This window comes from Triticum aestivum, chromosome 6B, assembly GCF_018294505.1.
Source record: "Triticum aestivum cultivar Chinese Spring chromosome 6B, IWGSC CS RefSeq v2.1, whole genome shotgun sequence".
Taxonomy (NCBI): domain Eukaryota; kingdom Viridiplantae; phylum Streptophyta; class Magnoliopsida; order Poales; family Poaceae; genus Triticum; species Triticum aestivum.
In genome coordinates, this window is record NC_057810.1 from 661,988,401 (window position 1) to 662,002,821 (window position 14,421).

The 14,421-nt window shown below is 48.3% G+C and overlaps 2 protein-coding genes across 4 annotated transcripts; both read right to left on the reverse strand.

The window, feature by feature from the left end:
• Positions 1-7,044: 7,044 nt before the first annotated feature.
• Positions 7,045-9,988, reverse strand: LOC123134761 (uncharacterized). Of its 3 annotated transcripts, XR_006465723.1 has the most exons (3): positions 9,854-9,988; positions 7,884-9,649; positions 7,045-7,771 (listed from the first exon to the last, which is right to left on the reverse strand). XR_006465723.1 is itself a non-coding variant. In XM_044553941.1 (2 exons), the coding sequence occupies exon 2, from the start codon at positions 9,644-9,646 to the stop codon at positions 8,420-8,422; it is 1,227 nt and encodes a 408-aa protein (XP_044409876.1). In that variant the 5' UTR covers positions 9,647-9,649; positions 9,854-9,988; the 3' UTR covers positions 7,045-8,419. The 3 variants fall into 2 exon arrangements, 2 of the variants coding, with proteins under 2 accessions (XP_044409876.1, XP_044409877.1); XM_044553941.1 differs by having other exon boundaries at positions 7,045-9,649.
• Positions 9,989-11,197: 1,209 nt separating this feature from the next.
• On the reverse strand, positions 11,198-12,501 carry LOC123139551 (senescence-specific cysteine protease SAG39-like). Its single transcript, XM_044559332.1, has 2 exons — positions 12,069-12,501; positions 11,198-11,974 (listed from the first exon to the last, which is right to left on the reverse strand). The coding sequence occupies exons 1-2, from the start codon at positions 12,499-12,501 to the stop codon at positions 11,388-11,390; spliced, it is 1,020 nt and encodes a 339-aa protein (XP_044415267.1). The 3' UTR covers positions 11,198-11,387.
• Between the last annotated feature and the right edge of the window lie 1,920 nt (positions 12,502-14,421).

The following is a 14,421-nucleotide window of genomic DNA, read 5'->3' on the forward strand; positions in this document are numbered from 1 at the left end:
CCATAGCAGTTTGTTGCTCAGTTGCAATTTTAACAAGTGTCTTATAGCTAGGTTTGGATTCAAATTCAGAGTCATCTTCACTAGAGGTTTGGAAATACGAATCGCGTGAAGTTACCTTGGCACCACATGCCATGAAGCAGTAGGTCGGAGCAGAGTCGTCATCATCATCATCAGCTTTGACTTCAGCGCTGTGACTGTTGTCTTCAGTGTTGAAGATTGACTTGGCGACAAACACTGACGCCAGAGCCAGGCTTGCCACACCATAATCAAACTCCTCCTAGGACTCCACCTCCGCCTCTTCAGAGGCAGACTCCTCCTATGAATCCATTTCCTTGCCAATAAATGCACAAGCCTTTCTTGATGAGGACTTCTTGTGAGATGAAGACTTTGACGAAGACTTTGAAGAAGATTTTGATGATTTCTTCTTCTTCTTGTCATCAGAATCATATTCCTTGCTCTTCTTCTTCTTCTTTGATGCCTTATCCCACTGAGGACACTCGGAGATGTAGTGGCATGTCTTCTTGCATTTGTGACAAGTTCTCTTCTTGTAGTCACGTGATGAAGTCTCGTTGTTCTTTGAGCTAGATCTTGAAGACTTGCTAAACCGATTCTTCTTGGAGAACTTCTGTAACTTCCTCACAAGCATTGCAAGCTCTTTGCCAAGCTCTTCAGGATCACTAGAGCTACAATCAGATTCTTCTTCAGATGGCAAAACAGCTTTTGCCTTTAGGGCACGGGTTCGACCATAGTTGGGACCATATATATCACGCTTCTCAGATAGCTGGAACTCATGTGTGTTGAGCCTCTCAAGTATGTCACATGGATCGAGATCTTTGAAGTAAGGACGTTCTTGTATCATCAGGGCTAAGGTGTCAACAAGCTGTCAAGTGATCTCAAAAGCTTCTTCATGATCTCATGCTTGATGATCTCGGTGGCACCGAGAGCACAAAGCTCATTGGTGATATCAGTCAAGCGATCGAACGTGAGCTGGACATTTTCATTGTCATGTCTCTTGAAGCGGTTGAAGAAATTGCGAAGAACATCGATTCTTGAGTCTCTCTGAGTTGAGACGCCTTCGTTAACCTTGGACAGCCAGTCCTAGACCAGCTTTGCAGTTTCCAGTCCACTCACAAGGCCATATTGCCCTTTGGTCAGATGACCACAGATGATGTTCTTGGCGGTTGAGTCCAATTGCGCAAATCTCTTGACATCAGCAGCGGTGACGCCTTCACCGACTTTGGGAACGCCAGTCTTAACGACATACTAAAGATCAACATTAATGGCTTCAAGATGCATGCGCATCTTGTTCTTCTAGTAGGGGTAGTCAGTGCCATCGAAGACGGGGCACGTAGCAGAGACCTTGATTATCCCTACAGTCGACATAGCTAAAACTCCAGATGGTTAAACCGAATCACATAGAACAAGGGAATACGTTGCTCTGATACCAACTGAAAGTGCTAGTTATCGACTAGAGGGGGGTGAATAGGCAATTTTTATGAAAGTCTTCAAAAGATGATGGATTTGAAGACAAACGAGACAACTAAGCCTATATAGTAAGCAGCGGAATGAAGACTACACTAGGCAAGCATTAGTCAATCATACAATACAGTGAAAGCACGAAGACTAAGTGTAACTAGGTAGACATGATCAGTATGGAAGATAGTACGAAGCTAAACAGATATAAGTCTTCACAAAGAAGTCAAATGAATCAGGCAGGCAAGCAATGACTTCACGAAGACAAACTGTAAAGTGAGGAGAGTAGAGGATAGAACCAGTTGCTTGGTGAAGACAAGGATTTGGTAGACCAGTTCCAGTTGCTGTGAAAATTGTACGTCTGGTTAGGGAGGTTGAGATTGAACTCAGAAGATTGTGTCTTCACCTTATTCCCCTTGAGCTAAGGACACCAAGTCCTCTCTCAATCACTCTGATAAGTCTTCGTGGTAGACTTCCAAACCTTCACAGACTTCGTTCACCTGCAATCCACAATGACTCTTGGATGCTTAGAACGCGAGGCCTAATCGGTTGGAGGATTCACATTCCTCAAGTGTAACAAGTCTTTAGATCACGCGGACAGAAAGACTTCAGTGATGCCTAACACTCTTTGGCTCTGGGTGTTTTGGGCTTTGTCCTCGCAAGGATCTCTCTCTCAAATACTTTGGAGGTGGGTTGCTCTCAAACGATAAAAGTCATGCACTAACTCTGAGTAGCCACCAATTTATGGTGTAGGGGGTGGGCTATTTATAGCCAGGAGGCAACCCGACCTGATATGCCTGAAATGACCCTGGGTCACTAAGGAACTGACATGTGTCCAACGGTCAGATTTCAAGCACACGTGGCAGCTTGGCTTGGGCTACAAGCAAAGCTGACTCATCCAGCTCTGGATAAGATTTGCTCTCATTGTTTTTGCTCGAAGACATAGGATTTGGTTGAGCATCACTTCAGTCACTCTGACTTTGTTCACTTGGACCCCACTTAACAGTACAGTGGTTCCTATGACTCAATAAAGAAGAAAGAAAGCTATGAAACAGCTATGTCTTCGCACTCCATAGTCTTCAAGTGAATATCTTCACGTGTCATAATCTTCGTTGTGAATGTCTTCACGAACCACCATTATCTTTAATGTCTTCACATATTTTTATGGGTCATCTCTGGTAGGTAAATCAAATCAATGAGGGACTACTACCTGTGTTATCCTGCAATTCTCACAAACACATTAGTCCCTCAACCATGTTTGTTGTCAATACTCCAAAACCAACTAGGGGTGGCACTAGATGCACTTACACATAGCGATGTGTGGACCTCTCCGGTTCCTAGTAACTCGGCCTATTTATATTATCTGGTCATTCTTGATGATTATTCTCATTATGTGTGGATTTTTCCTTTGCACAGAAAGTCGGATGCACTCTCTACGTTGATGGCTTTTTACTCCTATGCCCGCATGCAGTTTGGGTGTCCCATCCTTGCGCTTCAGACGGATAATGGAAAAGAGTTTGACAACCTCGCTTTCCGCACTTTTTTGGCACATCACGACATTGTTTTCCGCCTCATGTGCCCGTACACTTCACAGCAGAACGATCGAGCCGGACGCGTCCTTTGCACTCGGAATGACTGCATTCGAACGCTCTTGTTTCATGCCAACATGCCACCTCGTTTATGGCCGGACACACTCGCCACTGCATCACTACTTCTTAACCTTAGACCCAGCCGTCCATGGTGGAACTACGCACCTCACCATCTTCTCTATGGTACGCCCTCGTCTTATGATGACTTGCGTATTTTTGGGTGCCTTTGCTATCCCACCACTGCTGATACTGCTTCTCACAAGCTTGCACCTCGATCCATCGCTTGCATCTTCATCGGCTACCCCTCTAACTCCAAGGGATATAGGTTCTATATGATCCCGTCTCCCACCGTGTGTTCACCTCCCGACACGTTTACTTTGATGAGCTTGTGTTTCCGTTTCAACAGGTACCCCCGGTTGTTCCTTCCGCCACCAGTGATGCGGGCTCCTCGACGCCTCTCCTAGGACCCTCACGCACCTCTCTTGGCCCGCCCCCTGGCTTTGAGGCGCGCCCCCCACATGTGGCGCCTCCTACAGTCGCGGCGCAGGCGCCCCCAACGTTGGCACCCGCGGCCCTCGTGGCCCCCTAGGTGCCCGTGGCCCCCCGGCGCCCCCGGCGTCCCCAGCCTCCTCAGCGTCCTCGGCCCCCCTGGCGCCTATGGTCGGTCCGGTCTCCCGCGCTCGTACGGGCGTTTTTCGCCCGAGCTCGCGCTACGCCTCGGATGACTACGTCCATGCGGCGCCCCCCTCTGAGTCGTCGCCTTTGCCGTCCTCCGTTCGAGCCGTTCTTCATGACCTGCTCTGGATGGCTGCGATACAAGAGGAGTTTGACGTCGTGTTGCGCAACCGGACGTGGCAGCTTGTTCCCCGTCCCCGGCACGCCAACGTGATTACTAGGAAGTGGGTCTTTAAACACAAGCTTCGTCCTGATAGTACCCTTGATCATTATAAAGCGCGTTGGGTCGTTCGTAGCTTCCGACAGCATGCTAGCATCGACTTCACCGACACCTTCGCTCCGATCGTCAAGCCTGGCACGATACGCATGGTTCTCCACCTTGTTGTCTCCCGTGCTTGGCCGGTGCACCAGATGGACGTCTCCAACGCCTTCCTCCATGGTCACCTCGAGCAGCGGGTCTTCTGCCAGCAACCCATCGGGTTTGTTGACCCGGCGCTTCCAGACCACGTGTGCTTGCTTTCGCGGTCCTTGTACGGACTCAAGCAGGCTCTGCGCACTTGGTACCAGCGCATCGCGGCGTTTCTCCATCAGCTTGGGTTCCACTCTATCCGCTCGGACGCCTCACTCTTCGTCTATCATCAGGGCTCTGACACGGCCTACTTGCTGCTCTATGTCAATGACATCATCCTGACGGCATGTACGGCTGGTCTCCTCAGTCAGCTCACGGCTCGTCTTTGCGCTGAGTTCGCCATCCAGGACTTGGGTCCTTTGCACTACTTCCTCGGTGTCGAGGTGGTGCGCCGTCCAGATGGCTTCTTCCTTCATCAGTGGAAGTACGCTCACGAGCTCCTGGAGCGTGCCGGCATGCTTAACTGCAAACCCGCCGCTACGCCTGTTGATATGAAGGCCAAGCTTTCTGCCACAGATGGTTCTCCTCCTTCGGATGCTACTTTCTGTCGGTCTATCGTTGGTGCTCTCCAGTACCTCACTCTGACTCGACCGGAGATCCAGCATACCGTGCAGCAGGTGTGTCTTCATATGCATGCTCCTCAAGACGTTCACTGGGCTGTCATCAAGCGAATTCTCCGCTATATCTGTGGCACTATCGATCTTGGCGTCATGCTTCACGCCTCCACCGACACCGCCCTCACCGCCTACTCCAATGCAGACTGGGCGGGCTGCCCTGACACTCGTTGCTCCACTTCGGGCTATTGTGTCTACCTTGGACGCTCACTTATCTTGTGGTCGTCCAAGCGGCAGCCTACGGTCTCTCGCTCTAGTGCTGAGGCTGAGTATCGTGCGGTGGCCAACGCCATCGCCGAGTGTTCGTGGCTTCGCCAGCTGCTTCAGGAGCTCTCTTGCCCTGTTAACCGTGCCATGGTGGTCTACTGCGACAATGACTCAGCGGTCTATCTCTCCGCTAACCCGGTGCATCATCGACGGACCAAGCATATTGAGTTGGATATTCATTTTGTTCGGGAACAGGTGGCCCTTGGTTATATTCATGTTTTGCACGTCTCTACTTCCCAACAATTTGTCGATATCAATGACCAAGGGCTTGCCTACGGCATCATTTGAGGAGTTCCGGTCCAGTCTTTGCGTCAACCGCGGTGCCGCCTCGACTCCGGGGGGGGGGGGGGGGGGGGGGGTTGTTGAGTATATGCGTCTTCCTTGTATAGTTGAGGTCCGTAGCTCATATTTGTACATCATATATACGTGCCTACACGCACGAAGAGCAATACATCATGCAATTCACATATTCTATAGTATCTTTATATGAATAGTTTGCCGTTAGATCTTTCATGTGTGAGGAGTGTTCATGTGTATGCATGATTACCATCCATATCCATGCATGGCTCGGAACATGTTCTTTGCTTATGCGAGTACCCTTGCCAGCTATCTATTCATGGACCACTGCTTTGCTCTGGTTCTCATTTGGGGAGAAGCGTCGATGGAAGATGGCATACTATCCTACGCGGCTGTTCCATTTCCACCAGCATGCAAGATATCTGAAGGCTAAAATGCCAAAAGTTGACGACTACAAGGGCTGTCACCTCGCAGCCTCACAGGGATGGTTAGCCCGGCCGTGCTGGGTGGTAGGAGACGCTTTCGCGCAGGACGAGACTTGCCTGCACTCCCCGTGTGTGCCCATCCGTGCTTCCGTGTACGTGGCTTGATTTGATTGAAACAAAATAAGACTCGGCCCATCCCCTTAAAATTAGGAGGGAGATGATTAAATTAGAAAGAGAAAAGGAAAAAAGACAGCCGTAGGATGAAGTGGAAGCATGGATTGAAGCATGGGGAGGGAGCAGGCAAGCCGGATCCTTTCGCGCATCCTACATGATTGCATTTGCATTAAAGTTTGTTTAATTGCACCACACGGAAAGTGAAGAATTCTTTTCAAGATGTGGTGTGGATATACTCCCTCCGTTCGGAATTACTTGTCATAAAAATGAATAAAAATGAATGTATCTACAACTAAAATACATCTAGATACATTCATTTCTTAGACGAGTAATTCCGAACGGAGGGAGTAAAATTTAGTGCTATGAAATCCGCAGGAGGAAAAGAAAATCCGTATAGCCTATTAATAAAACAACAAATTTAGAAAATATATCAAAGACTCCGGCTCTCCAAAATACATCCGAAAATCCTTTGAAAAGAGACTTTGATGTTTCCCGTAAAACTGCGTCGGTGCTATGCTTTCCCTAGGACAGCTCGTTCGCCTGGCGCGACCGCCGCGGACATCGTCGTGCGCGAGGACATTTGCGACACGGCACGGGCGCTCCGCGGACGCTAGCCCTGGGCGCCGTAGAGCACCGGCGCATCACGGCTGAGTGGACTTGAAACCGTACTTTTCTTGTGGGTGCAGTATTTCCCTGTGTGGCCTGAAGCGCCTCACAGGAATATAAATTATCCTGACGGACAAACTTCAGAGCGTATGAGGTGAACAGTGCTGGCGAGTGACGACCCATGACTCGACTCGATGCGGCTCTACTACAAGACGATGCAGGCGCGAGCTCTCATCATGTCGATGACCGCGTGCCTCTCGATGCCCGAAGGCTTGCGTGCGTGTGGACTGTCGCCGCCGGTGTGGGCAGCGCCATGGACCCATTGTGCTCCTCAACGACATGGACGGCGATGCAAGGAGTTGTCTCTACCTCCGGCCTTGCGCACGGGCTACACATAACTACGGAACGGTTTAGTAAAGGTTCAGAGGTCACATTCCCAGAAGCTGCAGTAAAATAGCACCACAAACTTCTCGTATCTTTGGCACTTGAAAAGCCACAATCCAGAAGCGGTAAAACAATACCATTATCCCCATGTCTCATCTCTCCCACACACTTCCAATCTCTTCTTGGATAATAGAAATGAGAAAAAAAAAGGGCCAGCTACAAGGCCTTAAATCACACTCACAACCAACAGACCTTAAACACACTCACAAGTCACAACCAAGAGAACAACGAAAGGAACTGAAATCCACACCTAAGCATGCATATCAGTGTGTGCATGAATAAGCAGAGCAAACTTAAACACCAGTGGCTGAAGCACTTGCAGCGGTGTCGCCAGGTCTGTCGATGATCCCGATGTGGGTGAGCAAGCCCCAGAGGAGCGTGATCAGCTCGCCGCCCCGGTCGATGGCCTGCAGGTGCCCTTTGAGGTTGTCCGACGGAGCCAGGTAAAGGACCATCTCTGACCAAAACCCGGCCAGCAACTCCCACACTATTTCTTCGCCTCCGGCCACCTCCCCGAGCTGCTTCGCGAGCTTCGCCGCATCCTTGAGCACCTCATGATTCTGTGTAGCGCCCAACATCTCGATCAGCTGTCGGTACCCCGCTTCTGGTGACATGGGCGACACCGGTGTGCCGCTGCCGATGGCGAGGGCTCGGTCAGTGTCCTTCTTGACTTTGTTGTAGAGGTACTTGCTACATGCGTCATCATCAGGAAGTAGCTCGGGGCAGGAGGCCACCAGATACGCGCAGTAGTGCGACAGGTGAGTGGCGGCGGTCTTCTTCTCGGAAACAGAAAAAGACCTGCCACCATGCAGTGTTTGCAGAGGAGGATCGTCATCAGGTTGATGGTGCAGATGCCTCATCTCAAGGATGGCCGTGGCGATGTGCCACACAAGTATGGTGTCAGAAGTACCTTTGCCGTTGTTGCAGGCCCAGAGTAGGCTTCGGCCATCTTGGCTCTGGCGTAGGGAAGTTGTGCCTTTGCTTAGACCTTCACTGCTTGTGCTTCTCAGGGCGTCGATGATGCAAGCCTTCACTGCCGTTGGTACTTCAACATTCTTCTTTCGGTCCAGCAAACGAAGGAGGCAGCCAGAGCCAGGTAAGACAAGCAATGAGCTTTGTCTCATTTTGTCGCTCCAATGCCTCATCAACCTGCCGCATCTGCATCGCAACAAAAAGCCAACCCATTTCGGGAGGACGGGAGAGAGCTTCAAGGAGGCACGGCGCACACAGCGGCAGGTGAGAATTACTTTGGTCCAGTTAGAGCATATGTGCGAAGCAATATCCTTGGCCTCAGCAACCGCCACAAACACAAGGAGTAACAGTACCGGCACTACATCAAAATACAAATTTCCAAAATCTTTGTTTACGTCCTGGCTTTTGAGCCAAGCCTGTTGACAATTGTAGATGCAAGTGATTGTGTGCAGTCCCCGCCGATACTCCTTAGTGTTAGGGCTCAAAAAAAATATACTCCACAGGATTCCGAACAGCAATGTGCACCGCTGTGATGATGTCCGTCCCAACAAATATGCAGTAACCCACGCTCAAGAGTGAGATAATCATACTAACTATAACCAACCAGTTATCTGAGTAGGATACTAGGAGTGGTGAATCATAATAATCATGAAGAAAAGAAAGCTCATCTGCAATCATCGCGAAGGCTCTTTCATGTTCACCATCCTTTAGCAAGATGTTCCTGACAAATTTGAATGTCTCTATAGGGATCACATTGGTGAGTTTGTATCTTGCATATCGACACCTGAGCAACTTAAACAATGCAAATGACAAGCATATATCTTTTAGAAACAAGTTTTCTAATTGCCAAACTCTGTCAATGGTCACCAAACCACCCTGTTGAACCTCCTCCAAGTTCTTTCCGAACATGAAACCATGAGGTTGCTTCTCTAGTTTATGTCCGTCCTCACCCATAACTACAAGTGGTGCTGGAGGAGGCACATCCTCCTCACTTGCATGTTGATCGTTTTCTACTTGCAGTTGCTGCATATATCCAACAATAAGACGAGGATTGTGTCCGAGTGCAAAGGATTTCCGGGCCTTTATAAATGCATAACATTTTAATGTCATTTTGGCATAGATAAGAGGAAAGGGTGCGAATAGTCTGAGATAATTAAGTTTACTTTCATTCGGAATTGCTTTGGTGCTGATCACCAGGTAAACTATCCAAATTCCTTGAACAAGAAGTTCGAAGGGAGGGTGTATGCTTCGATCTTCTCTATCATCAGTAGCAACTATGGGGCTTGTATTGATAGCAGAAATCAGAACAAGGCAGATGGATACTATGACCATGTATGTGTGAATGAAGTATGCCCGACAAGTGGCTATCAATTGAGAGGGGATAGTGACATCAAACTCATAGCCAACGGAGCCAAACGCAGAGAGGACATAAGATATGATGGGTAGGAACAAGGTGGTTGCCCCCAGCAAGAGATAGCGGGTGAAGCCATAGTGGCGATAACGGTGACCGTAGGCGCCTATTCCGACCATGACTCCTGCAAGGATGGCGTTGACGAACAGCATCGCCTCCACTCGCCACAACTGCCCTGATATGGAGTCAGAGAACATATCCTCGACCCCATCGGTGCAGTCGGTAAAACAATTGGAAGTCTCCTGGCAGCACTTTAAAAAGGGCTCTATGCAGGTAGAATTGTCCGCCATGACCTGATGATCAGATGTGGACATCAGTATAAATTTTCGGCACATTAAAAAACAGATAATGGAAGCCACTGTTGGCACAGATGCAATTAGAAATGACGCTCTAACGGCAGGCAATTGCGGAGTTCAGCAGGAAATGAATGAAAAGCCATCAAATTAAGGTGCACTCAGCACAGGATGCCGCTATAGCAAGTCAGTAGAGTAATGTACCTTGTGGGTCGTAGGGGTCGATCAAGCGGAGAAGTCGACGCGGACCGCGCGCCGAGTCTTGTTTGTTTATTGTTTGTTATCATCTGCAAAGCATGGGAGACATGGAACTAGTAATATATAGAAACTAGTAAATCCAGAAGCACATTTGTAATGGTCCTGCAGGACCTGTCTTACCATACAATACAAGGGATGCTTATCTTTATCTTTTTCCATTTCTTTCCTTGGAATATGTTGCTTTCGTTTATGTTTTTTTCTTTTTCTTTATCTTCCTTTTTTTTGTCAGTAAATATGTTGCTTTCTCTGTCTCTTTCCTCTGTCCCAAAGCACCCTGTGTGGCTATGTCTTATCTTTATTCGAAATGGTTTTCCGTTGGATCTTTCATGTGTAAGCATGATTACACCATCAACCCATGCATGGCTCAGAACGTGAGCTACCGGTCCATGGACCACTGCTTTGAACAGCAGATCTGTAATGCTCATTTGGAGAGAGAGAAACGTCCGTCGACGGAAGCCATGGCCGGCGAGGGTAGCGCGCCCGGTGAAGGCACTGAGCACATCGAGACACCGACACAATATGCAAAGGTGTTGTTCGTCTCGTCTGGCTGCGATCCGGCCTTCCGGCCCAGCAACTTGGCCGTACAGCAGCTTAAGAGGAGGAGGCTTCGAGGAGGAGAATACATCCACCACATTCCCCGTACGTGTCAGCCACCGGAACAACACTCGTCGCTCTGCCCGTCGCCGGAGCTTTGGCGGCTGTTCCACGACACCTGCGTGGCGTCGGGCCGGGCTCGTGCCTGTTCAGCCTCTCGCCATGTACAACACGGGCTCGAGGTGGCCACAGCAAGCCTCAGCGTCGGGAGTTGCATAGCGCTACAAATTTGCTGGAACACTGGTTGTCCACGTTTGGAACCTCGCAGCACAAACTTAACACCAGTGTTCAATGGGACATTGAACGCGCCAGTGCTTTGCGTACTAATTACTACTGCGACTCTACGAGAAAGCACTAGTTTTAGTTTGTTGAATTTTAGTACATGCAGGACAGCAGGAGGCATGCGGCTGCCGTTGTGGGTTGGGGAGAGGAGGCTGGTGTACGAGGGTTGAACGACCAGGACAACGGGGATTTGGGAAGAGAATGGTCCGTCATAATTCATTTCTTCAAGATTTAAGAATTGACATTCATCATGCTTCAACTTTTATTTACAAATCAGCTCCATCATTTTCACATATTGTTTATATGGTTCCAAGATTACCGTAAAAACATGAACTACTCAAATAGTTCACTACACATGCATGAAGGCACAATTAAAAGGCAGCCCAATTCACAATGTCTGGAAGATATAGCTAACACAAATTCTTCATCAATCTGTATATATGTGGCATAATTTACATTGTATACATGGAACATGAAATACTATACAAGACATAAATTTGTACATAATTTAGATATAAATACAAACTATACTTAATTAAAGTGGATGCGGGCAATTATTTGATATTTGTGTGCATAGGAGGATATGTGGCATAGGACACTCTTTCTATGCCGTGGGGTAAGAAGGCTCCATCGCAAGGCCACACATGCCCCTCTTGTCGGTGATGTCCTTCTCCATTCTTAAATATCCGTTCTCACCCCATGTTGTTCCCCATGAATTCTTCAACAACCAATACTTTGTGCCGTCGCTGGTCTTGCCGTAACCAATAGCTGCAATACCATGGTCTAGGTCAGTGCCACATGAGCCAGTCATCACTCCACCTTTGTAAAACTGGAACGTCATATCTCCTCCATCTACAGCTACTGAGACGGGTTGACTTGCGACGGCTTGCATGAGGGCTCTCTCGTTGTTGGCTGGAACATCCTCATAGCTTTTGATGGTTGCGGCATCATTGGTTCCACCCTTGCACTTGTCATCTGCCGCGGTATATGGGTAGTTGGACTCGGTGGTGAGACCGCCATTCTTGATAATGAATTTAAAGGCATCATCCATGAGCCCTCCTTCACAACCTTGGTCTTCGCCATGGACGTCACAATCCACCAACTCTTGCTCCGACAATGAGATAAGCTTGCCAGTTTTGAGCTTAACAATGCCCTCCGTAGCAGCGACAGCAGAAAATGCCCAACAACAACCTACACATTATTATGGTTTAGTAGATATTATAAGACGACATTCTCAAAGAAAGTAAACATATATCCAATACATCATTATCCTTAATATGCTCACCACATTGGCCCTGATCCTTGATGGGAGTTACTGCACCTTTGGTCCTCCAGTCTACAGTTTCCGGAAGTGCATCGAAACTTACATTCTCGTACCTGAATCCGGTAGGAACCCTGTCCAAGCTTGGTTTGTATCCCTTGTTAGCCTTTGTCGCCTTGAACTCCTCGTTGGTTAGGTCGGTGAACTGATTGATGCCCAAATAGAACTTACGGTTCTCGGCGTTAAATGACTCGATGAACCCAACATTGGCCTTGAACACCTGAAATCGACGTGCCTTCTCAGTAGTGTCCTTGTACACACGGTTGTACTGCACCATCCAGCTCTCGTGCCTTGCCACCATCGACAAGTCATCATTGAGCTCCCGAGCTGCTAGGACCGAATTGCAGAAGCAGAGGCACCCGAGGATGCTAAGGATCAAAGCTTTTGAGATGTCCATGGTATGTTTGATGGATTGCGCTACTACTAGTGTGCAATGTGTGCTCTGCTTTGTTTCTGCAAATGAAACTAGGTATCTTATATAGTTTGATGCATGTATTTAAGTATAGGAGATGGAGATGGTCTCCAGCGTAGCGGTGAAGCACGTCTAGTCGGCGGATATTATAAATCAAGCGTACTTAGCATTTGGTGCACGGATATTATAAATCAAACAAACTTGGCTGAATGTGCTTGCATGGTGATATTGATAGATTTCATTATCGATGTTATTCCTATGTATATTTATAACCTTTTGGCGAACAAAAAATATAAATTCATTTTCATCTTTGCGGTGCATGTATAAACTTTCTACAAGCTCAATTTTATTTGGAGCGTAACATTAAGTTTTAGATTCTGTTGATTTACATAATTGTAGGCTAGAGAATATACCTAAGACCATTGCAGCCTACCTATATAAAATAATTAGAACTTACCACCGGTAGAGACTAGGAGTGTAACACGAACATAATAACTTGATTAAGACAACTTGACTAACCATATCGCATATGAACAAGAAATAAGATTAATTAACTGATCTTAGTAATTTAATCCGGAGTCCAAAAGATGTTTGGCACTCATCTTGCATTTTCTGCTCTATATGGACTGCATGAGCCTCAAGGCACGTCAAGTGCAATAATTTTAATACCACCAGACATACTTCCCTGCCACGCAGAAGCTCCTTTCCACTCACAACTTCGTAGAATTACCATACCTTACAACAGTTGCGGTGGTTGTGTTGTGCGAGTGGCACCCCGTGCAGCGTGTGCTGCATTTGCTGGGTCGTGTGGCACCGCAACTCAAGGCTGAATGGGTGTATGTAACACCCTGCAGAGTAGACACACTATGCACATCACCAAGCGACACACACAACCAACACAGCCAACACATTTCTCCCCCTCCCTTGATTTGTAGGGCTACGAAAATCATTCGCAAGAATCGAGCAGAGTACACACACATGGATAGGTAAGTTGGGGCAACAGAAACATCGATGGGCAGCTGAGAGCCAAAGTGAACACATGGCACACACATGCCTAGATGGGACTAGTGCAGGAAGAAAGGAGATGGCCGACTGTAAAGGCGACATCCACGAAAAACAGTGCGGAGAGCCTGTAACACCCGATTTCTAGCAAGCACAATAAGTTGGGATCCTTTGGCACCCCGAGCTTCATCACCAATGCGGTGGGTTACCTTAACCTCATTTCTCCCTCTCCGAGGTCCCAGTTCTCATCTTTGGGAGCCTGAAGTTCATCATCGACCAGTTTGGCAAAATGCATCTTTGCAACCCGACACTTCACCGAGTGCAGGAGCCAATGCTCAAGCATTGCCTGTTATCTACATCAACAAACCCACAAGCCCGCCCCTACTAGCTTGTGGCAAAGGTGGATTCAATATGAGTTTGAGGACGAGAGCTTGATATCCGCCCTTCAGGAGTAGCACTGGAGGAGGACCTCGTGGTCAACACCGGCACTGACACTCCAAGTGCCAGTTCGCCCACAACCCGATGGTGCGAATGCAACCGACCCTGATGCAGCTACAATGGCTGAGCTCGGAGTCCTTCACATGTTGAACGTTGGTAACGATCCGAAGATAAAGGACATGGAGGCCCAACATTAAGCCCTCACGTAGGCACAATTACGCCTGCAACATGATCAGAATGCGCCAACAGGTGGGCTACCACCATCGACATGGAGCAATGGCGGAGGCCACACCATGCGGCCCCCGTCAACACCACTCATGTGGTAGCGTATACCCACTAGATCCACATCTCCATCCTTGAAGAGGAATCAGGCGATGTGATGGTTCATCGCACCCCGATCCATAACCTTATGGCGACCGCATACATCGCCAAGAACATTCTGCTAGAAATAGATCACCCGAGCGA

Excerpts from the sequence above, each read along its gene's own strand:
- LOC123134761 (XM_044553941.1), bottom strand. The coding sequence starts at position 9,646 with ATGGCGGACAATTCTACCTGCATAGAGCCCTTTTTAAAGTGCTGCCAG.
- LOC123139551 (XM_044559332.1), bottom strand. The coding sequence starts at position 12,501 with ATGGACATCTCAAAAGCTTTGATCCTTAGCATCCTCGGGTGCCTCTGC. Across the intron at positions 11,975-12,068 it reads CAAGGATCAGGGCCAATGTG|GTTGTTGTTGGGCATTTTCT; the intron begins GTGAGCATATTA and ends AATAATGTGTAG.